Below are 22,336 nucleotides of genomic sequence, written 5' to 3'. Positions count from 1 at the left end.
TGGGCACAGAGGAACTTTTTGGGGTGATGGAAATGTTCTAAAACTGTATTGTGTTGATAGTTGCACAACTCTGCATATATTTTTAAAGGATTTTATTGATTTGTAGAGAGAGAGGAAGGGAGAGGGAGAGAGAAAGAGGAACATCAATGTAAGAGTGGAACATCGATGGGCTGCCTCCTGCACACTCCCTACCAGGGATTGAGCTCGCAACCTGGGCATGTGCCCTGACCACTATGGAACCAGGAACCTTTTGGTGCACAGGATGACACTCCAACCAACTGAGCCACACTGGCCAGGGCAACTCTGTATATTTTTTAAAAATTATTAAATTGGGAGAAACCAAGATGGCGGCATAGGTAAACACCTAAACTGCTGCCTTGCACAACAATTTCAAAACTACAACTAAAAGACAGAACGGACACCATCCAGAACCATAGGAAAGCTGGCTGAGTGAAAATTCTACAACTAGAAGGAAAGAGAAAAGCTCACAGAGAATTGGAGGTACGGCAAAGGGTCTTTGTGCGCGCAGAGAGGAAGGGCGGCTGAGAGCCTGGCTGACTTTCTCTGGCGGAAGGGGGAAGGAAGCCCCTGACCGCACTGAACCCTAGTTCTGACTGCACTGAACCCCAGTTCCGGGCGAGCCCCTGGGGACCCACGCTCTTACGGGGGGGAGTCTGGACTCTCGGGCGGAGACTCGGGAGCCGGGGAAGGCAGAGGACTGAAAGCGTGCGCGTGCCAGTGCGCACAACAGCTGCGGAGGTTGCCACAGTCTTTCCCTAGTGGAAGGGAGTCAGAGGCTCCTGACTGCTCTGAGCCCCAGTTCTGACTGCAGTGAACCCCAATTCCAGGCAAGCCCCTGGGGACCCACGCTCTTGTGGGGGGAGTCTGGACTCTCGGGCAGAGACTCGCGAGCCGGGAAGGCAGAGGTCTGAAGGCATGCACGTGCGCGCAAGGGCAAGGCTGACGGGAAGCCAAGACTGAGACTCCACCCCATCCAAGCTGAGCACAGAGGCTATTGCAATTTGGCAAGTCTAATCCTATAAGGCTGTCTCCAGTACCGAACTTCTCCCAGCATAGACACAGCTGATCCTTACAGCCAACTGGCCTGGAGGTCAATTCTTCCCAGTGATACCAACAACAATAAAGACTTAATTACAACAAGGCTGTACACACAGTCCACAAAGGGGTGCACCAAGAGTGTCCACCTCAGGTTAACTGGGGAGGCAGACCCACTGGGCCATATTGGAAACCTAGCACACAAATCTACCTTACCAACTCAGGGAAGCAGTGAAAATGCGGCGTCAAAGAATCAGATCACAAACGAAAGAAATGGAGGAAAACAAACGACTGGATATAGAATTCAAAACCACGGTTATAAGGCTTTTTAAGAATATCCTAGAAAAGGCCGATAAATATAACGAGACCCTCGAAGATATGAAAAAGGACCAACTAGAAATTAAACATACACTGACTGAAATAAAAAATATTATACAGAGACCCAAAAACAGACAAGAGGAACACAAAAATCAAGTCAAAGAATTGAAATACAAAGAAGCAAAAAACACTCAACCGAAAAAGCAAAAGCAAAAAAAAAAAATCCAAAAAGTTGAAGATAATGTAAGAAGATTCTGGGACAACTTCAAGCGTACCAACATCAGAATTATGGGGGTGCCAGAAGAAGAGAGAGAGCAAGATACTGAACACCTATTTGAAGAAATAATGACCGAAAACTTCCCCCACCTGGTGAAAGAAATAGACTTACAAGTCCAGGAAGCACACAGAACCCCAAACAAAAGGAATCCAAAGAGGACTACACCAAGACACATCATAATTAAAATGCCAAGAGCAAAAGACAAAGAGAGAATATTAAAAGCAGCAAGAGAAAAACAGTTAGTTACCTACAAGGGAGCACCCATATGACTGTCAGCTGACTTCTCAACAGAAACTATGCAGGCCAGATGGGAGTGGCAAGAAATTTTCAATGTGATGAATAGCAAGAACCTACAACCAAGATTACTCTACCCAGCAAAGCTATCATTCAGAATTGAAGGGCAGATAAAGAGTTTCACAGACAAGAAAAAGCTAAAGGAGTTCATCACCACCAAACCAGTATTATATGAAATGCTTAAAGGTATTCTTAAAGAAGAGGAAGAAGAAAAAAGTAAAGAGAAAATTATGAACAACAAATACATATCTCTCAACAAGTAAACCTAAAAATCAAGTGAATTAAAAACCTGAGGGACAGCCGAAACCGGTTTGGCTCAGTGGATAGAGCGTCGGCCTGCAGACTGAAGGGTCCCGGGTTCGATTCCGGTCAAGGGCATGTACCTGGGTTGCGGGCACATCCCCAGTGGGGGGTGTGCAGGAGTCAGCTGATCGATGTTTCTCTCTCATCGATGTTTCTGACTCTCTATCCCTCTCCCTTCCTCTCTGTAAAAAATCAATAAAATATATTAAAAACAAAACAACAACAACAAAAAAACCTGAGGGACAGAATAATCTGGTGAATATAATAGAATCAGGGGCACAGAAAGGGAGTGGACTGATAATTCTCAGGGGGAAAGGGGTATGGGGGGTTCATGAAGAGACTGGACAAAAATCATATACCTATGGATGAGGACAGTGGGGGGGAGGTAAGGGAAGAAGGTGGGGTGGGAACTGGGTGGAGGGGAGCTATGGGGGGAAAAAGGAGAAATAATTGTAATAATCTGAATAAAGATTTATTTAAAAAAATAGTAAAAAAAATAAAAAATTAAAAAATAAATGTAAAAAAAAATTATTAAATTGTACACATAAAGTAGATGGCTTTTATGATGTGTAAATTGTACCTCAGCCAGGCTTAAAGAAGAAAATAAATATAAATATGGATTTAAAACATACCACAAAAGCAGCGTGCTGGAACAGGGGACCAGAGAAGGGTCAGCACACTGTTTGATATGATGTTCATCTGTCTGTTTCCTTCAGTTTACAGCTCTTGGATGAGAGTGCATGGAGGATCCATTATCAATATCACTATACCTACCAAAAATGGATATCCGGGATTTGCGTAAGCATTTTTATATATATTGTTTCCTATGTATCAAAGGCTCAGAAATAGCCAAAGTAAAACAAACCAACAAACAAAAATCACTGAAATCATAATCAGTAAAAAATTTACTGTACACTCACCAAAAAGACTTGTAACCCTCAAATTACCAATTTGTGTTTCTTCATAATAAAAAAGTTTTCAATATTCCTCTTAAGTCCCTGTGAATTGGAGGAATGTTATGTGGGCCTACACAGTGAGATTTGACAATCAGATAGCTGTGGTTTGGCTCTAATATGGGAGGACCCAATTCTTTCCCATTGTTCAGACAGATCAAACACACAGTTTCATGACCAGAATGTTCTTGTGGGGTTCTGACAGGCCATTGACACACCTGTCAGTTTAGTTAATGAGAGAAACATTCAACAAAAGCTAATTATAGTGTTTATATTTTTGTCTTTTAAAGGCATAGTGGAGCTGCCAGAGAAGGTGTATACAACCTCACCAAAACCTTGGCTTTGGAATGGGCCAGCAGTGGAGTAAGGATCAACTGTGTTGCCCCTGTAAGTAAATGTTCTATATGAACAAATTGTGCTCTTCTGATTCCATTTATGTTGTTGATAGAGGTATTTGTCGCTGTCTGTATACTAGAAAAGATTGGCTTTTGAAAATGGATGTGTATATTCTTTGATTTACCAGTATTCTTTGATTAGATTGTTAAGGTTAAATTAAGCCAATGATTCTCAATCCTGGCTGTATATTAGAATTATCTGTGAAATGTTTAAAAAATACTAATATATAAGCTTGGCTCCAAACTGTGGAATCACAGTGTCAGTATTTTTAAAAACCCCCCAAGAAACTGAAATGCACTGTGAAGGTTGAAAAATCGCTACTTTAAAGAATGAATTTTTCTGGATTGTTTTGTTATTTCTTGGTTTAATATTAATCTTTTATTAAGAGAGAGAGAGAGAGAAACTTAAAGTCAAAGTTTTAGGAAGAAACTCCCAGTTAAAGAGCAACTAGAAGTAAAGAGAAAACTTCTCTGAAACCTAATGTAAATGATGGGGGGAAAAATCACAATATGTTCAACTTTAAAAACTATCATTTGTATGTGAAGTAAGATATAGCTTAAGCTTCCTTGAGTATTACACGTTGGCCATGTACTGAGACATTAAATGAAACATTTCACTCATCCTGTAAAAATCAGCTCAAATGCACTTCTCTGTGATGTTTCCTGGTCATTGATAAAATATAGGAATCGTTTCTCAATCTGAAACTCTGTAATGTCTGTGGATTTTATCTGTAACTCCATCTTTATACTACCTATAGATATTGTTGTCCATGCTACTCAGTGCGAACTAAGCATGAACTGACTTGTTGACGTTAGTACAAAATCTCTTATTTAACGAATTGCAGGCTCCTAGCCAGAAACTTCATTTCCCTTTAGTCCTTCATAGCTGAACTTACCTTACTCAAATTACATGCAAATATTTACAAAATGAATTAAATATTAGTTCCATTCTTAATTCAGCTACCTTACATTACTGGCCTCCACAAGTACATTTCTTGAAAACCTTTAGTGGATTGTTAGTGTAATAAACACCTTATTGAAGTCATGTTTTTCCTCCTGAGACATTTTTAGGTTTAAGGTCTAAAACTTAATACTTCTAGAAGATGTCATCCTCTTTAATCAAAAGGTTCTAAATTGTTTAATGGGAAACCAGTATATCATCCCCCTATCATTTGGAGTAATACCACGCAATTTCCTCATCTTTTACACCTCCTGTTCCTCTCTTCCTCCCTATAATCTCTGTTGTAGTTTTGAGCCAGTAACAAATAGCTTTATCCTGTGTTATACAGGTTTTGAGTACTTTTCTTGGCTTTATAAATCCATGAAAGCTATATTGAAGAATTCTTGAACAATTACATTTTTCGTTTCTTTATATTAGATTCACATGCTTTATTTGTGATTTTACTTTAGGTGAAAAACCATGTCAATATGGCATTTTCTAAGTCTCGCATAACCATGGCCCAGTCTTGTGTTGTGAAACAGAGAAGCCCAGTGGAAGATAAAATAGACTCCTCTGTCTCATGGTTTGTCCCAGTTAAGAGCCCAGTTATCTGCTCATATAATTATCATTCAGAAACCAAGTCTTTTATGAAAAAAATCCAGGGCTTAACTGGTTATTAAGGAAGGAGAGGTCACAAAATGAGCATTCAAATAATTCATTTATAGTAGTCAACCACTATTAAATTTTCTCAATATTAGCATTGTCACCTTTTCTATTACGCTTAAGCCACTTAATTTTTGGTATTGGTTGATAGACTGTCTTGATGTCTTTACAATTAAAATTTAATCGTATGTACTTTATTTTGTTTTTATTTTATATATAAATATAGGGAATCATTTATTCCCAGACTGCTTATGAAAACTATGGTGATTTGGCAAAAGACTTATTTGGAAGGGCCTATCAGAATATTCCAGCTAAAAGACTTGGAGTTCCTGAGGAGGTATGGTATATTTCTAACACTGATTAGAATGACTTTATTTCATACTTTGGAACTTAGTAAAATTTTGGTGTCTTTTTTACATAGTGTAGTGGGCTATTAGAGATGATAGCTCCCACTGCCACCAAACCATTTCCCTGGACTTTCTAGATCTGTGGGAATATCCTGGTTGTGCTTTTGTAACCGGACAACTAAGCAGAGACAGGGTTGAATGAGATATGAGCGTTTATGCCAATAATGCTGGCTGTATGGGCAAGCGGCAGGTCATCCTCAAAAATCTGCTCTGACCCCCTCACCAGTTGGCTGATGTGTACACACGAGGGAGAAGATAGCTACGTGCAGCTGCAAGCTACAAGTGTAACGTGGAAAGGGATGGGTAGAATCTGCAGTCCGGCCTTCAGGAGCTCCAAGTCCGATAACAAGGTGGCCAATTTTCTATGATGTTACACATAGCTCAGCCTGTTCCTGGGACCTGAGAATGGTCAGTTCCTGAGATAAACTCCTGGAGGGGGTCAGGGTCCAGGCACAGCAACCAAATCAATGCGTGTCCTGACCTTGGTCTGTTTTCAAAATGTATTTCTTTTCTGAGTAATGGACCCATTGAGGCATCTTACCTTTTTACAGCCTTGTTTCATCCTCCAGTTTCCCAGGATCTGTAAGAAAACGACTTATCTACAGTTAATGAGGTTAATAATTATTAGACAACTGTCACTCTATTCTTATTACTTGCCCTTCCCCACTATCATTTTGAATGCTCACATCAGTCTTTTTTTTTTTTAACATAGTTTTTTATTGATTTCAGAGAGGAAGGAAGAGCGCGAGAGAGATACAAACATAAATGATGAGAGAGAATCACTGATGGGCTGCCTCTTGCACACCCCACACTAGGAATCGAGCTCACAACCTGGGCATGTGCCCTTGACCAGAATCAAACCTGGGACCTTTCAGTCCACAGGCCGACACTCTATCCACTGAGCCAAAACAGGTAGGGCGCTCACAGCAGCCTTTATTCAGGAGCAAATGCAGTGTGAATTAAGAAGAGCGTGTTTTTATTGTTTCATCGCACTTTTCCAGCTACGTTATTTTATCACGTGACAGGACCCTAAGCAAGTCAGACTATTATGACTATATGACATTCCATTCACAACTTTTGTAAGGTGGTCAGATTTAAGTATGAAAAAATAGCTTTCATAAATGTTAGCTATATCAATCTTAAAATGTAATGAAAAAAATTATCCTTTCCATAATAATAATAAAAACTAGAATACCTGGAGTCTACATAGCGCTGAACAAAAAAACATTTTATTACTAAAGACCAGATAGAGAGACATGTCATCTTCCTTAATGGAGAGAATCAATGTTATTGAAATCAAGTTTTTCTAAATTAATGTATACATTTAATATATTTTTGGAATTTAACACACTGATTCTGAAGTTTGTTTAGAAAAATGTTTATGCAAAAAAAGCCAAAAATGTGTTGAAAAAGAATAATTGGGGGGACTTGATGTTGCTGACATCAAAACATACTCTAATGCAATACTTATTTACAACATCTGGTGCTGCTACTGGAATAGGTTAATATCAGTGGAACTTAATGGACTCTTGTATCAGTACCATGTATCTATGGGAGTTTGTAGGATAAAAGCAGCATTTCAGATCTATGGGGAAAGAATAGATCATTCAGCAAAAGTTTTGCAGCAATGCGCTGTTCATTTAGAAATAAATTAGACCCCCTCTCTCACATCACATACATACAAAATAATTTTTAGATATATTGAAGTGCTAAATATAAAAGCAAAACCATAACATTCTTGAAGAAAATGTGTTTTAATTCCTAGAACTACCTTTCATTATCAGTTTGATGTATATATTTCCAGAAATTTACTATGTACACACAAAAATATCATGTTTATAGCCTTTTTTTTTTTTTTTTTACAAAAAGGGATCCTGCTCTGGTGTTTTCTTTAATTTGCTTTCAGTCCGCAGGTCGACATTCAACCACTGAGTCACCTGAGTCACAACAACTGGGTAGCAGTATTATTTTTAATAAAAAATAGCTACATTTTCAAAAACAAAAGAAAACCTTTTTTTTTTTTATTTATACAAATATCTTTAATGTATGGCTTACTAGAATACAGCTGGACTTTCATATCTGCCTCTGCATCCAATCTGCTGCAATACATTGTTTTGGTTAAAGAATATAAAGAAAATCTGGCCTCTTACACATGGACAGTTGGAAACAGAGGCACATTTATTAATATTAGCATTTTCAGATAGTTGTGAATATTCTTCTTTACTATTCAAAAAGTGGCAGTTTTTATTTTATTTCATTATTTTTTTAATTAAAAATGTTTTTATTGATTTCGGAGAGGAAGGGAGAGGAGAAATAGAAACAGTGAACGACCACCTCCTGCACTTCCCCTACTGGAGATCGAGTCCACAACCTGTGTATGTGCCCTGACTAGGAATTGCATGGTGACCTTCTGGTTTATGGGTCGATGCTCAACCACTGAGCCACACCGACCTGGCAAAAAGGGGCAGTTTTTCAAGATGAGTTGCAGTGTGGAACCTGGAACCATGTCAGTGAACTTTTTGTACTCTCTTACATTAGAATCCATTGGTCTTTCTTACAGTTATTCTGGGTCTCTGACTCATAGATGATTTTGTAACATGAGGCATTGAGATTTTAGAAAATATTGATTCACTGAGTTATGCATATTTTCTAAATGTTGACACACAATTCTAAGTGTTGACGTACAATAACAAAATTCTAATTTTCACCTGAAAGCTCAAATCTTACCATTGATAACAGATACTGTCAGTCATTTCCCTTTGAAGTGACAGTCTCACTGTGTTCATTTTTGAAAAATGTCTACCAAGTATCCAAGATCAGCAACTGCACTTTGCTCTTTCAAATAAAAATGGTGTTTCTTGGAAAATATGACTACTTTAGCTCGCAACTCAACTGCACATTCTTTTCCTTGAGGCAACCATTATACTTCTATATGCAGCAGAGCTTAATGTGTAATTCCTCTTTCATTATGCAGGATATCAAAACGGTGTAGGCTCAGTGGTCGAGATTAATAATTTTTCCTGCTTCACCAAGGACATTCTAATGTGAATCAGACTGCCCCCCACGCCCAAAAGGTACTTGCCTGTGAAGGATATAATGACTACTGGTATAAGGATTACTAGGTCAGTTTTGTGTTCCTACCATGACTCATGCTGAGGCTCCAGCAGTCTTTCCCACCATTGCTTTGGCACCATTAGCACAAATGTCAACAAAGTGAAAAATGCAAATAAAGACTTAGTATTATTTTGAAAGTAGTTTTGACCTTGCCAATCCCCTTAGGTACATCCAGGGTTTTGCTGATCATGCTTTAACTAACAATGTACCAGTTGTACTGGTTAATACGGATTTTTTTCAATAGATGGAGTTACACATATGTTGATATATATGCGATTTGATATGTATGCATACTACTTAGTTGTATTGACAACAAGCTTTAAAATTTCGTATGTCAAATTTGCTGAAGGTGTTAACATCATAGATACTTTTACACTTAAAAATGTCGAATTTCAAAAAAAAAAAGTCGAATTTCGTGCCAAAAAAAGAGCATTTGCTGGAAGATTTAATTCTTTATTTTGAAGAAAAGTGCTGCTGAAAGTTATCTTGTACTTCAGGAAGCTTATGGTGAACATGCTCCATCTCAAGATACTTGTGAATGCTGGTATAAACGCTTTAAAAGTGATGATTTCGATATGAAAGACAAAGAATGTCCAGGTCAATTTGAACCACGCTTTGGTCATAAAACGACCAGAAAGTGCCAGAAGAAATGGCAAAGTAATTTTGCTTCATGATAACGCACCATCACCCACTTCAAAACCAGTTAAAGGCATGTTAAAAGATCTGCCTGGGAAGTATTAACCCACCCGCCATATTCACCAGACCTTGCTCCTTCAGATTACCACTTGTTCCAATTGATGGCACACGCACTTTCTGGGCAGCACTTCAGAATGTACAAAGAAGTGGAAAATTTGGTCTCTGAATGGTTTGCCTCAAAACAAGAAAAATTCTACTGGGACGGTATCCACAAATTACCTGAAAGATGGGGGGAATGTGTAGCTAGCGATGGACATTACTTTGAATAAAGCACTTTTGATGTTTCTCTTGATATTATCGTGTTTTCTTTGATTACAAAATCTACATTATTAACCGGTACAGCTCACAGATCAAGCCTGTCAAACTCGTGGCCCTCGGGCCACATGCTTCATTTGTTTGTCCCGTGTTAGCCTTTGAGTTTGACATGCCTGAAGTAGAAGTTACCTTCAAAAGGTTTGGTTGTGAAGGGAAGCGGAGATAATGGTAGCTATTGTGAGATGCAGAATAAGGAGAGACTTTTGGCTTCTGCTTGATTGTTTTCTAGCATCCCTAGCTCATGTTTCCAAGATATTCTGTTTGCTCCAGTTAATCATCAATGTTCCATTTGGGGCAGAATTTTCACACAAGGCCATTGGCCCAACTGCTTAACACTGAATTGTTTTCCTTTAATTGATGGTCCCTGGGGTATTCAGGGGGTCAGAATGTAGCTGTCCTTTCAAAAGGAACTGCATTGACCTCTCCTGGTGTCTGTCTCAGAAAGGGAATGCAGCACATGGCAGACCTTCAATTGGCTTATGAGATCCTGCATACTCGTTTTTACAAATTAAGCTACTAAGGGCCAATGGGGTTCGGTAATCAGCTAAGGCCATGCGGAGGTCATGGTGCTGATATCTAACCCAAGCCTATTTAAAGCTTTCCTGATGTGATCTTTGATAAACAGAGCTGAACATAAACAGGTAACTGAGCTAAAAAAGGTGTTGGCCACATAAAATTGATGCAAGTTGCTAGTCTCTTAGTATTTTTTGATCGATAAAACTATGGTGAATTGCTTAGTACAGTGGTTGGCAAACCACTACTCACGAGCCACATGCGGCTCGCGAGCCGCAATTTGCCGCTCTGTTGACTAATGAGTTTGCTGACCACTGGCTTAGTACTTCAAGTCCATCCATCAAATGGATTCCATTAAAATGAAAGTTAAGAAGACTTCATCTGAAGATATAACAATAATGCCTACTTAATTTGGTAATTACCAGAATTTCATTAGTTCAGTTTAGCTTCATGTTGAGTTCCAGGTAAAAAGTAAAGCAGGCATCATGAATAGTTACATGTCTATTACCTAGCAGATAGCTTCCATTCAATTCAGTATTATTTAATGGTGGGCAAAGACTGGATTACGAGCTAGGTAATGCAACATCCACTCCTTTTGGAGGAAGAGAGACAAAGATTTCTTCATTCCGTATATATTTATTAAGTGCTTATTTTATGCAAAACACTATCAAAGGTCATAGTTATATGTGTGAGAGGGTTGTTCTGTGGATGGATTTAGAAAGGAGCTTATTGAAGAGAGTCTTCCTAACTGGCTGACTTTTAGAATTGAGGAGCTTTCATTGGTTGGTTGACTAACAAAACATGTTCACAAGGCAAGTTGTCATTGATTAAACAGGGTAAACCGAACCTGGTAGTTAACATTACCATGGCTCAGATCTCTCTACACCTCTCCGAATAATGTGGGAACTTATAAATTATTGATTCTAAAATAAATATAGCTCGGCTGGTGTGCTTCAGTTCTTGAGCATCGACCCAGGAACCAAGAAGTCACAGTTTGATTCCTGGTCAGGGCACATGACTGGTTTGCAGACTCGATCCGCAGTAGGGGGTATGCAGGAGGCAGCTGACCATTGATGTTTCTTTCTCATCAATGTTTCTAGCTCTATCCCTTTCTCTTCCTCTGTCTCTCTCTCTCTAAAAAATATGAATAAAATGAATATAAAATCAGAAATAACAATAGTCACATATGTAATCTCAAGCTTCCTAGTAGCCACATTAAAAAAAGTTAAAAAGATGTGAACTTAGTTTTGACAATATATTTTATTTAACCCAATATATTTAAAACATCATCATTTCAACATATAATCGATATAAAAATAATTAATGAGATCTTTTACATTCTTTTTTTCATATCAAGTCACTTACAGCTCATCAGACTAGCCATGTGGAAAGTGCTTTGGTAGTGTCATATGGCTAGTGGCCTCTGTTTTAGACAGTTCAGTTCTATAGTAGCTGCTGGGGACACAAGGATGGAGAAAAAGCTAAGCCTGGCCTCCAGGATCTCAGAGTTTCAATGCACCATAGCCACATGGCTACAGTGCTAAGTACAGGACCAGGACTAGAGTGAGGCAAGGAAGCTGTGGACACAAAATTTAAGAACATGCTCATCCTCAGGGTTGTGCAAGTAGAGGGTCTGCTGCAAGAGTAAGCACCTCCTTAAATGCTGCACCCTAAACTCCTCATTAGCCTCACCCAAGTCCCAGCCCTGCTTGGGATCCTGATAAAATGGTAGATTCTGGGGCCCTAACCCCAGAGCTTACATTGCAGAAGCTCTCACCTAGGGTCTAGGAATCTGGGATTTCAATAAGCATCCCTAAGCATTCCAGTGCAGGTGCTTAGGATCACCCTTTGAAGAACTCGGCCTGTGCCAACAGCCTCCATGGGAGTTCCTTTACACCCAGTGGAGTGATTTCTCTTTTTCTCTCTGGTTTTTGGGATAGATGTTGCTGAACTCATCAGTGATCTAGCTGAATTTTTAGGGGATGCTCTGGGATTCTGAAGTCGCTCTTGCAGAAAGCTCCTGTAGTCTGAGTTGCTGGGCTTTTGGCCTGCAGGACCATAGACTAAACCGACAGGCATGCCATGTTATTGTTCAAAGGCACATTGACTATTTCAGGGACACAAATATAAAAGGCACGTGGGAGTGATGAGAAGTATGGTTGTGGTGGGCAATGAAAGGCGTAGAAGGAGCTGAGTTGTTTGAAATGGAAAGGAGCCCAAATGGAGCCCTGTGTTTACTTTGCCGTCTTCATGTTGTGTAGCTTATTTGATGCCATCAAAGGCTCTGTCCTATCTTGCTGTCTTCACCGTAATCTCTTACCTGATTTGCATGATGCTCAAATAAAAAAAGGCCGCTGTCTATGTTCTGCCCACTTATGGTGCACATACACCTTGGAATTCATGTTGTAGTAGTGTGCTCTGAGATGCGTTTACTCAGGATTGGGAAGCAGGCAAAGAGGAGACCCATCAGCTTTTCTGTGAGCATGTGTGTGTTTCCATTTCCAGATCTCCCCCTTGGTATGCTTCCTGCTATCTCCAGCAGCTTCCTTCATCACCGGACAGTTGGTGGCCGTGGATGGGGGCCATTCTCTGTATAATCACATGTTTGATGTACCAGGTGAGCAGTCAAGCAATGAGTAGTCACTACCCTTTTCGTGTTCATATTTTCAACATGTCTTAAGTTGTTACTTAAGAGATGGGAGTTTTCTCTTTAGCACATCAAAATGGGCAACTTGTTTATATTCATGATATGATTTTTAAAGGAAATATTCCTCATCACAAAAATATATATATTTATAGAATTTAGCTTTATATATATTTTTAAAGGGTGTTTTTTTTTTTGGTGTGTGTGTAAGTTGGTAGAATTTGAACCTTGAAAAATATTCTCAATATGAGTATATATGTTTGGGGAAGAGATAGAAAAAAGGGGAGAAGTTGCCATATTATTTTTTTAGATCGAATTCCTCTTAATTCCTCCAGTAAGTGGCTTGTATATCTGAGCAGAAGAATCAGACATGTTAGGTGGAGAGGGGTTATGGTGCTATTTTACAATATCTTTGGGATATATATTAATTGAAACCATATGAATTTACTGTATTCATTTTTGGTGTATAAAACAGCAGTTTTGTAAAGCTCAACCAAATGTAGATATTACACGCAAATGTGTGTGTGTGTGTGTGTGTGTGTGTGTGTGTGTCTGACTAGACCAGAGAACTTTGGGATTGAAAGGATCCTAAAGAAATCAGTCCAATATCCTAATTTTGCAAATGACAAAACAAATTTATAGAAATTAAAAGGCACATTCAAGCTAATCACTCCCAAAACATAGAGAAAGATATAAATTTCAAATGTATTCAAACTGTTGCTCAAGATAGTTGACTAAGTGGCTGTTAGCAAATTAAAATGTGGTTGATGTAATGCATTTGTCTTTGAGTTTCATATCACGGACCCAGGTTCAACTGACTTTTTCATGTGCTAACAGTCTGATCAAGGGTAAAGACCTTTGCACTGATAAATGATTAGTCTGGAACTATAATATTACTTATTATTTTCCCCTCCCATATATATTTCTTTACAAATACCATCAATGGTAATGGACATAAGATACTTTGGTTTTAAGTGTCTCAGTTATGAACACAGAAATGCCTTCATGGTATTTGGGATTGTTTTCTGATAGTATTTAAAGTAGCAAGAGTGGGAGAGAAACTGCCACTTCCCTCACCAGAGTTGAGTCAGTAGTATTTGTGAAGGTGAATTGCACTGTTTTTCCTTTATAAAGGGAAAGAACTCCAGGTGGCTGCTTCTCCAGGCCTCCAGTGTAATGATTTTCTTTTGTAATTCTAACACTGTTTTTATCATTACAAAAACATTTTTTAGGGTTAAAAAGAATATATTTTTTGTTGTTTTCAGGGAGGAAGGGAGAGGATGAGAGAGACAGAAACATCAATGATGAGAAAGACTCATTGATCAGCTATATCCTGCATGCCCCCATGGGGATCGAGCCTGCAACCCCAGGCATGTGCCCTGACCAGGAATCGAACTGTGACCTCCTGGTTCATAGGTCCACGCTCAACCACTGAGCACACAGGCTGAGCCATTTTTTTAGGTGTTTAAGGAAAGCAGTCACATCTATTTTTAAAGAATATACTCCCCCAAATTATGAGTAGGAATACTTAACCTCTCCTTGTAGTGTTTTCTTTACGATTGCCAGCCCTGGTGAGAATGCCTGTGATGGAAAGCTGGCTATATCCTTATTAGCTACATGACCTTGGGAAAATTAATTTCTGTAAGCCTCCACTTCCATCAGGTGGTTCACTTATAGTATTAATTTGTAAGCTGTTGGGAGGATCAAGTTAGATAATGTTCACTTAAAGCCCTGGGTCAGATAGGATGCTTTCAGGTGCAACTCAAGCTTGCTTGAGCCATAAAAGAATTTGTTGCCTTGAATAACTGAGAAGCAGGTGAGACATGTCTCAGCAGCTCAGTGTACTCGCCTAGGACATTTTTTCCCCCCTCTTATTTACTTTTTTGCTTCTATGATGTTGTCTTTAAGACTAACTCTCCTGGTTCCAGGATGGCTGCCTGCTGCTCCTATAGCTTCATGCTTCTTTTTTCACATCCATCTGGACAGGGAAAGGGGAGGGAGGGGAAACACTTTCTTCCAACATTTCTAACAAAATTCTGAGATCCACTCTGGTTTGGACCAGTTTATGCAAATGAGCATCCGCAACCAATAACACGGTCAGGGGAATGGAATGCATTGGTTGACTTAGATCAGTCAGTCATCAGTCAGTGGTGTAAGTGTGGTCACTTCTGCAGAATCTCTTGGAATTGAAAGTGTAAACAGGCTATTAGAAAGAGAAGATGAGGGACTGGATGCTGGGGAGGCAGCTAAATATGCCTGGTACAAAATAAGCACATTGTTTTAAAATCATCATCATGAAGTAATATTTATTGAATGTCTACAGTATGCCAAATGCTGTACATAGAATGTCAGTTCTGAAAGAGTAACTTCTCCCAATTCTCAAAAGCTAGTAAGTGGCAGAGCTGGGACTCAAACCCAGGATTTTCTCAAAACCTGTGCTACTTGTCCTAATAATTTCTATTTTCTTTCTGAGAAAAGGGGTGAACCAGGGAAAATAACAAGAGGTTTTGGTGGAAACTGGGAGGACTTGTAAGGTTAATAGATTTGCAAGTGACATGAGGTTTTCCACTTACTTAACAGATCATGACAACTGGCCGGAGGGAACAGTGGACCTTTCTGTTATCAAAAGTATGAAAGAGTCTTCAAAACTTAAAGCCAATTTCTAAAGTAAAGAAAGAAGGAGGTGACTTTTGTCCCAGAATTCCTTAAAATCTTAAGAATGCATTTTTGTACTTTATAGGAGCATGTAATTTGTATAGAAAAATCACTTTGTGTTTTTTTAATGTTTTCAATTTTGGCTACACAAAACTATTCCTGAAATAAATGCATTTTTAAGTCCTAACTAATACCATTTAACCTGTAGTTGTTTTTTTTTTTTTATAAATTAAGAATGGAAATTAACATACTTTATACTTTAATTCTAAGAAAGGTATTTAAAGAGTGGAATACTTTCTAATTAATAATAGAGATATCATGATATCCTAAAAGGTTTAATTGTAATAAATCTAAATTGCTGCACCATTGTGATTCCAACAACTGGAGTTATATAATGACTCATTTTACCTGGCAAACACTTTTGGACCAATAAAGCTTTATGGTAACTATTGATGTGTGGTTAGTTTTCATGAAGTTGAATTTATATAAACCTTCTTAATGCAAAAGACTGGCTAGTAGGAAGTAAAGAGGACTTTAAAGAACATGGAAATAGCAGTTACCAGGAACAATTCCTAATTTATTGGGACTGAGATGAAGAACTCTTCTCCCCCCACCCCACCTCCCAGCTGACATCCAAACCTTGTTGGGAGGGCACGGGCTGGCCCACTTGATGGCTGGGTAATTTGATGGCTGGGCAGTCACTGTGGTGTTCTGCTGGTGGAACTTGCTGGAAATCTGCCCTCTGGAACTTGCCCGAGAATATCCACCATCTAGGGTGCCAGGGGAAACTTCATGGGAGGTGTCACATCAGAGGCTCTGCTGCACAACTACCTGAGGGAGGTGCCAGAGACACTGCTGCTGCTGGCTGCCCTGCACCACCACCAAGGCCTGCAGACTGGAGTCTGGAGAGGAAAGCCTTCACCTCCTACAGTGTCTCTCCATTGCCCTCTTCTGACAAAGCTCAGTGTCAGCTGGCAAAGACAAACTAAAGGGCCCAGATCCATTGTCACAGAGCTGAGAAGCAATGAATCTATCACTGGCCCACTTGGGGCCTTGGCTTCAAGCAGCCTGTCACTTTCCTTAAGGAACAGTGCCACTTCGGGGCTCAGCGTTGGTCTCTACGTGGACAGGGTGCACATTTAGAGGCAGCTCCAACTGCATAGGCTTTGCTTAAGGGGGAGCTCATGATGTTGGGCCTATTTGCAGTTTTCCTTCACTCTTGTGCCCATAGGCCAGTTCTGTGGTGGCAGGCGGTGGAGGCTAGGGAACACCAACTGACTGAGTCATCTGGTCTCCTTGGTGTTCTGTGCCTCTTCTGGGGGCATGAATGCGTGAGACAAAAATAGCACTTTGTGCCCACTCCTCAGTGATTTGTCCACATGCTTCTGGCCCAGGCCTCCTCATTTCCAACTTACCTGTCCCTTTTCTTTCATGTGCTGGCTAAACCACATGGCTGTGGGCCATCTGTATATATGCTCACTTCGGGCTATTTTTCTTTCCAGCGTGAATACAGGTTGCACTGCCTACAGATTGCTTATTAGAAAGATTTTCCCTCCACTGCCTCACAGGGCTTCCCCTGAATATGGCTGTAATGAAGTTCTGACAACTGTGAAGGAAGAATTTCAGACCAGGACACAGTTCAGGAAAGGGTTAACCAGGCCGATGGGAAGTCCTTGAGCCAGTCACCCATTGGTTGGCCCCATGGCTCACAGGAATAGGCCTGAGTTAACTACTTGGCTGTGTTCAGTTTTTGGCTGGAAGCATCCCGAGGGAAATGCTTTGGTGGATCCAGAGCTGCCAGTCAACTGTGCTCCCTAAAGCAGGGATCTACACTGTGTATTTTAATGGCTGCCACATGACTATATCCTGTAACTGTTTTGGCCCCATTTACTTTTAACACTACCCAGGGACTTGGCACAAAAAAGTGTCACCTTGTGTCTAGACACAAGTGCCTACTTGGGATTCCAAGACTTACTAGTAGCTGCAAAGCTTCATCTTGAACTTTTGTTTCTGTTCTTAGTGTTTCTTCTGTGCTCCTTGTTTACAAGAGTTTCACTTCACTGAAGTAGCTGCCTGAAGAAGATCAACTAGCAGGAAGATTCAAAACCATTTAAAAAAAAGATATATTAGATCAAAAGCTAGTGATTATCTAGCTCTTGCCTTAAGATGGGTATGCATAGTTTGAATCTTGTCTTGTGGACAAGGGTAGTTATGGTTTGTCTGATAACCAAGGCTCTCTGTTTATTAGTGGCCGTTTTCACCCACCATGTAGAGAGAGAAGCATGTGTGCACTCTGCCCTAGTGGGAGTCAGATTGTGGGGACCTGCCAAGGCCTAATGCTGTCAATGTCAACACTGCATTCCTGGGGGACTTCTCCCCACATCTAGCAAGGCTCTCTGACCTGTATCCATCTGTAGCCTCCAAACTTGCTCTCCTTGAAGTTGTCAGTGCCCTACAAGGAAAGACCTTGAAGACCCCTTCTGATTGAGACCACTTTGCTGAGGTTACTAAGAAACCTTTTTGCTTACTGCTCCTTGCATGCTTATTTTGGCCTTCAAAATACAGCTACACTTCTGCCATAAGCCACACTTCTGCTTATTAAGCCCCCCTGCTTATTTTGGCTTTCTCTGTCCATTTCTATAGAGCTATTGGTAGACTCTCTCTTTCCATAAGTTATAGATTTTAGAGTCTGCTACCTGGGTTGAAATCCCAGCTTCTACCACTTACTCGCTTTTATAACAGCTTAGAGATAATTGAGGAATTTAAATATGGGTTGCATATGAATAGATGGTATTTAAAAATTACTGGTCATTTTGTTAGATGTGATAATAGCATGGCAGTTACTTTTTATAAAAGTTCCTTACCCATCAGGGAAGAAATGTTGGTATCTGCGATTTGCTTTCACATTCTTCGATTTAAAAAACAAGTCAGGGAGAGGAAGGGAGTAAGAGAACTGAGAGTGGAAACATGGTAATAGTCGTTTAAGCAGAGTGACATCCATCATACATTATATGGTTGATTCTATTCTCTCTACCTTTGAGTAAGTTTGGAAATTCCCCAGGTACAAAACTATGCAATTAAAATGGTCTTGTTACTTACTTAGATAGAGGGTAATATGGGAAATAGTTAGCTGGTTATCCATAAAGCTTATTTGGGAAAAACATGATGAGTTTCCAATAGATGTCAATATTTTTTTTTGGGGGGGGGTGGTTCATGGGTGTGGGAGACCAGGTTCCAAGTGGTGGTGATACAGTAGCCAGTAGCTAGTTATTAATAATAGGAAAGGAACAAATGGGGATACCAGACATTATAAGCACGGCCATTTGAGCAGCTTCACCAGGGAGATCCTTACTTTCTTCCTTTTTTATGTGGCAAAAATATATGTAACAAAAATTTGGCATTTCATCAAGCAATTTTTAATTGTTTGTTTGGAGTGTGCCTTTCCAAATAGATAACCATTTGGAGGTATTTACATGGGATCTCTGAATATCAGTTTTGTATCAACTGACTTTTAAGTCTGTATGAATCACAACACTTCAAATTCTTTTTGCAGAAAAATATTCTTTTCTTCTAAACAGAAATTTCCTCCACATTTAAATGAATTGCTCATAATCATACATAATTTTTGTATCTACTACTTGAGTATTCAGTGTCTACTACTTGAATAGGATGCTCAATTTTACATACATAATATTTTACCTGTAAATTTACTATGAGGGCACAGTAACAACAGTTTGATAATTTCATACATCACTATTTTTCATCTGTCACTTTAGGTTCTGTTCTTTGGGGTCAGGTGTTAAAGAGGAATTAAAATTCCCCTCTTACTATTTATTTTACCAAAACTCAATTCTTAAGTAAAACCCTACCCAAGCTTCTACTGGTATTAAGACTTTAAATTTTGCACAAAACTTCCAGATACTTTCATATGATTACCCATGACTAGTCTTTCAAAAGAAGACAGTAATAATATGGATATAGGAAATGCATGGTTTCATACCACTAATCTAAACAAGCACCAATCATGTGAGGGTCGTTCAATGCGTCATATGTGGGTCTATCCTTAGCAATTTGTAAATGTCCTATTATTGCTTCTCCATAACACTTTATCAGAGTCATAGATGCTGCAACTGAATGAATTGGTGTAACATTCAGTGTTGGTATTCAGGAATAGCAAACAAATCCACAAAACTGGTAGATGGACAGCAGGAAGAGAAAGATTTTTATTTTTTTAAAGTCTGAAGCCTGGATCACCCAATGATGACTGTGTCCCTGAAAAATGGAGATTTGGTCCAAGGCATCAGCCTAAGAAGCGCAAAGAAAAATTACCAGACCTCTAATCGCAAGTTAATGAAGCCACCTAGTGGTTTGTTACAAAATTTTAGGTTGTGTGACTATATCTCAGGATTGATTGTGTGAGGCTCTTAATCACGATAACTAAGAATCTGACTACTTTTCATTTCATCCAGCAAGGAGGAGTGTCAGTGTCACTGAGAATAAGCACAGTGCTGCTCTGTGATATATTTTTATTTATTTACTAGTGACCCAGTACACAAAATTCGTGCACATCAAAAGGGGATTAGAGGAAATAATTTAATATTGCTATTTGCCCTTCCTATATAATAGATGTGTCAGAGATGAAAGAAAATTAGTAAAATGTATATGAAACCCTTCCTCCTGTCAGAATCTGGGGCTCACCACAGGACCCAGAGTCAAGTCCCCACCCACCCACATGCACCTCAAAATCGCGTGAGACCCAGATCCGGCCAGATGTCCCCATTGGGCTAGATCCAGACCCGGCCAGTCCCAGCCTTGTCAAGCCCTGCTGGGCAAGGGGCATATCCTCAGGTCCCCTGACCTGGTGCCAAATGGGGGCGTGGCCTTAGGTCCCCCAGCCCAGACTGGGATGGGGTGCATGTCTTTTTTTTTTCTTTTCAAATTTTTATTAAGGTATTATATGTGTACATATCTTACCATTGCCCCCCACCCCCACCCCACTCCCATACATGCCCTCACCCCCCAATGTTTTGCATCTGTTGGTTACTCTTATATACATGCATATAAGTCCTTCAGTTGATCTCTTATTTCCCCCACCTCTCCCTAACCTTACCCCTGTAATTTGACAGTCTGTTTGATGCTTTACTGCCTCTGTAACTATCTTTTTGTTCATCAGTTTATAATGTTTTTCATTATCCCCAAATGAGTGGGATCATGTGGTATTTTTCTTTCATTGACTGGCTTATTTCACTTAGCATAATGTTCTCTAATTCCATCCAAGTGCCTACAAATGGTAGTAATTCCTTCTTTTTTACGGCAGCATAGTATTCCATTGTGTAGATGTACCATAGTTTTCTGATCCAGTCATCTACTGATGGGCACCTAGGCTGTTTCCAAATCTTAGCTATTGTAAATTGTGCTGCTATGAACATAGGGGTGCATATATCCTTTCTGATTGGTGTTTCTGGTTTCTTAGGATATATTCCTAGGAGTGGGATTACTGGGTCAAATGGGAGTTCCATTTTCAGTTTTTTGAGGAAACTCCATACTGTTCTCCACAGTGGCTGCACCAGTCTGCATTCCCACCAGCAGTGCACGAGGGTTCCTTTTTCTCCGCATCCTCGCCAACACTTGTCGTTTGTTGATTTGTTGATGATAGCCATTCTGACAGGTGTGAGATGGTATCGCATTGTTGTTTTGATTTGCATCTCTCGTATAATTAGTGACTTTGAGCATGTTTTCATGTGTCTCTTGGCCTTCCTTCTGTCTTCTTTCGAAAAGATTCTATTTAGGTCCGTTGCCCATTTTTTTATTGGATCCTTTATCTTCCTTTTATTAAGTTGTATAAGCTGTCTGTAGATGTTGGAAATTAAACCTTTATCAGTGATACCATTTGCAAATATGTTCTCCCATACAGTGGGGTTTCTTGTTGTTTTGTTGATGGTTTCTTTTGCTGTGCAAAAGCTTTTTATTTTGATGTAGTCCCATTTGTTTATTTTCTGTTTGGCTTCCATTGCCCTAGGGGCAGTATCACTGAAAAAGTTCTTTTGGCATATGTCTGAGATTTTGCTGCCTGTGGATTCCTCTAGTATTTTTATGGTTTCCCGTCTTATATTTAAGTCCTGTACCCATTTTGAGTTTATTTTTGTGTATGGTGTAAGTTGGTGATCTAATTTCATTTTTTTGCATGTATCTGTCCAATTTTCCCAACACCATTTATTAAAGAGACTGTCTTGACTCCATTGTATGCTCATGCCTCCTTTGTCAAATATTAAATGCGCATATTGGTTTGGGTCGATATCTGGATTCTCTATTCTGTTCCATTGATCTATATGTCTCTTCTTGTGCCAGTACCAGGCTGTTTTGAGGACAGTGGCTTTGTAATACAGCTTGAAATCTGGTATTGAGATCCCTCCTACTTTATTCTTCTTTCTCAGGATTGCTGTGGCTATTCGGGGTCTTTTTTTATTCCAGATGAATTTTTGGAGAGTTCTTTCTAGGTCTGTGAAATACGCCGTTGGTATTTTAATGGGGAGTGCATTGAATCTATAGATTGCTTTGGGTAGTATGGACATTTTAATGATGTTGATTCTACCAATCCATGAACATGGTATGTTCTTCCATCTGTTTACATCTTCCTCTATCTCTTTTTTCAGTGTCCTGTAGTTTTCCGCATATAGGTCTTTTACCTCCTTGGTTAGGTTTATTCCTAAGTATCTTAATTTTTTTGGTGCGATGGAAAATGGGATTGCTTTTTTAGTCTCTCTTTCTGTAAGTTCATTGTTGGTGTATAGAA

General features: G+C 39.5%; 1 protein-coding gene across 2 annotated transcripts in view; it reads left to right on the top strand.

The window, feature by feature from the left end:
• The window catches only part of LOC308249208 (peroxisomal trans-2-enoyl-CoA reductase-like), a 30,095-nt gene extending 14,100 nt beyond the window's left edge, over positions 1-15,995 (top strand). Inside the window, exons 4-8 of one of the 2 annotated variants that reach the window (XM_080670130.1) lie at positions 2,965-3,046; positions 3,492-3,588; positions 5,426-5,536; positions 12,750-12,861; positions 15,469-15,995. In XM_080670130.1, the coding sequence (XP_080526256.1) occupies positions 2,965-3,046; positions 3,492-3,588; positions 5,426-5,536; positions 12,750-12,861; positions 15,469-15,554 (488 nt within the window). In that variant the 3' untranslated portion in view covers positions 15,555-15,995. Of the gene's footprint in view, positions 1-2,964; positions 3,047-3,491; positions 3,589-5,425; positions 5,537-8,580; positions 9,708-12,749; positions 12,862-15,468 lie in introns of those variants that run through there. The other variant, XM_080670131.1, reaches the window with a different exon arrangement.
• Positions 15,996-22,336: the final 6,341 nt, after the last annotated feature.

This window comes from Plecotus auritus (assembly GCF_963455305.1).
Source record: "Plecotus auritus genome assembly, chromosome: 5".
Lineage (NCBI taxonomy): Eukaryota > Metazoa > Chordata > Mammalia > Chiroptera > Vespertilionidae > Plecotus > Plecotus auritus.
Note: the sequence above shows the minus strand (reverse complement) of the source record. Positions and strands in the feature narration are given on the sequence as shown.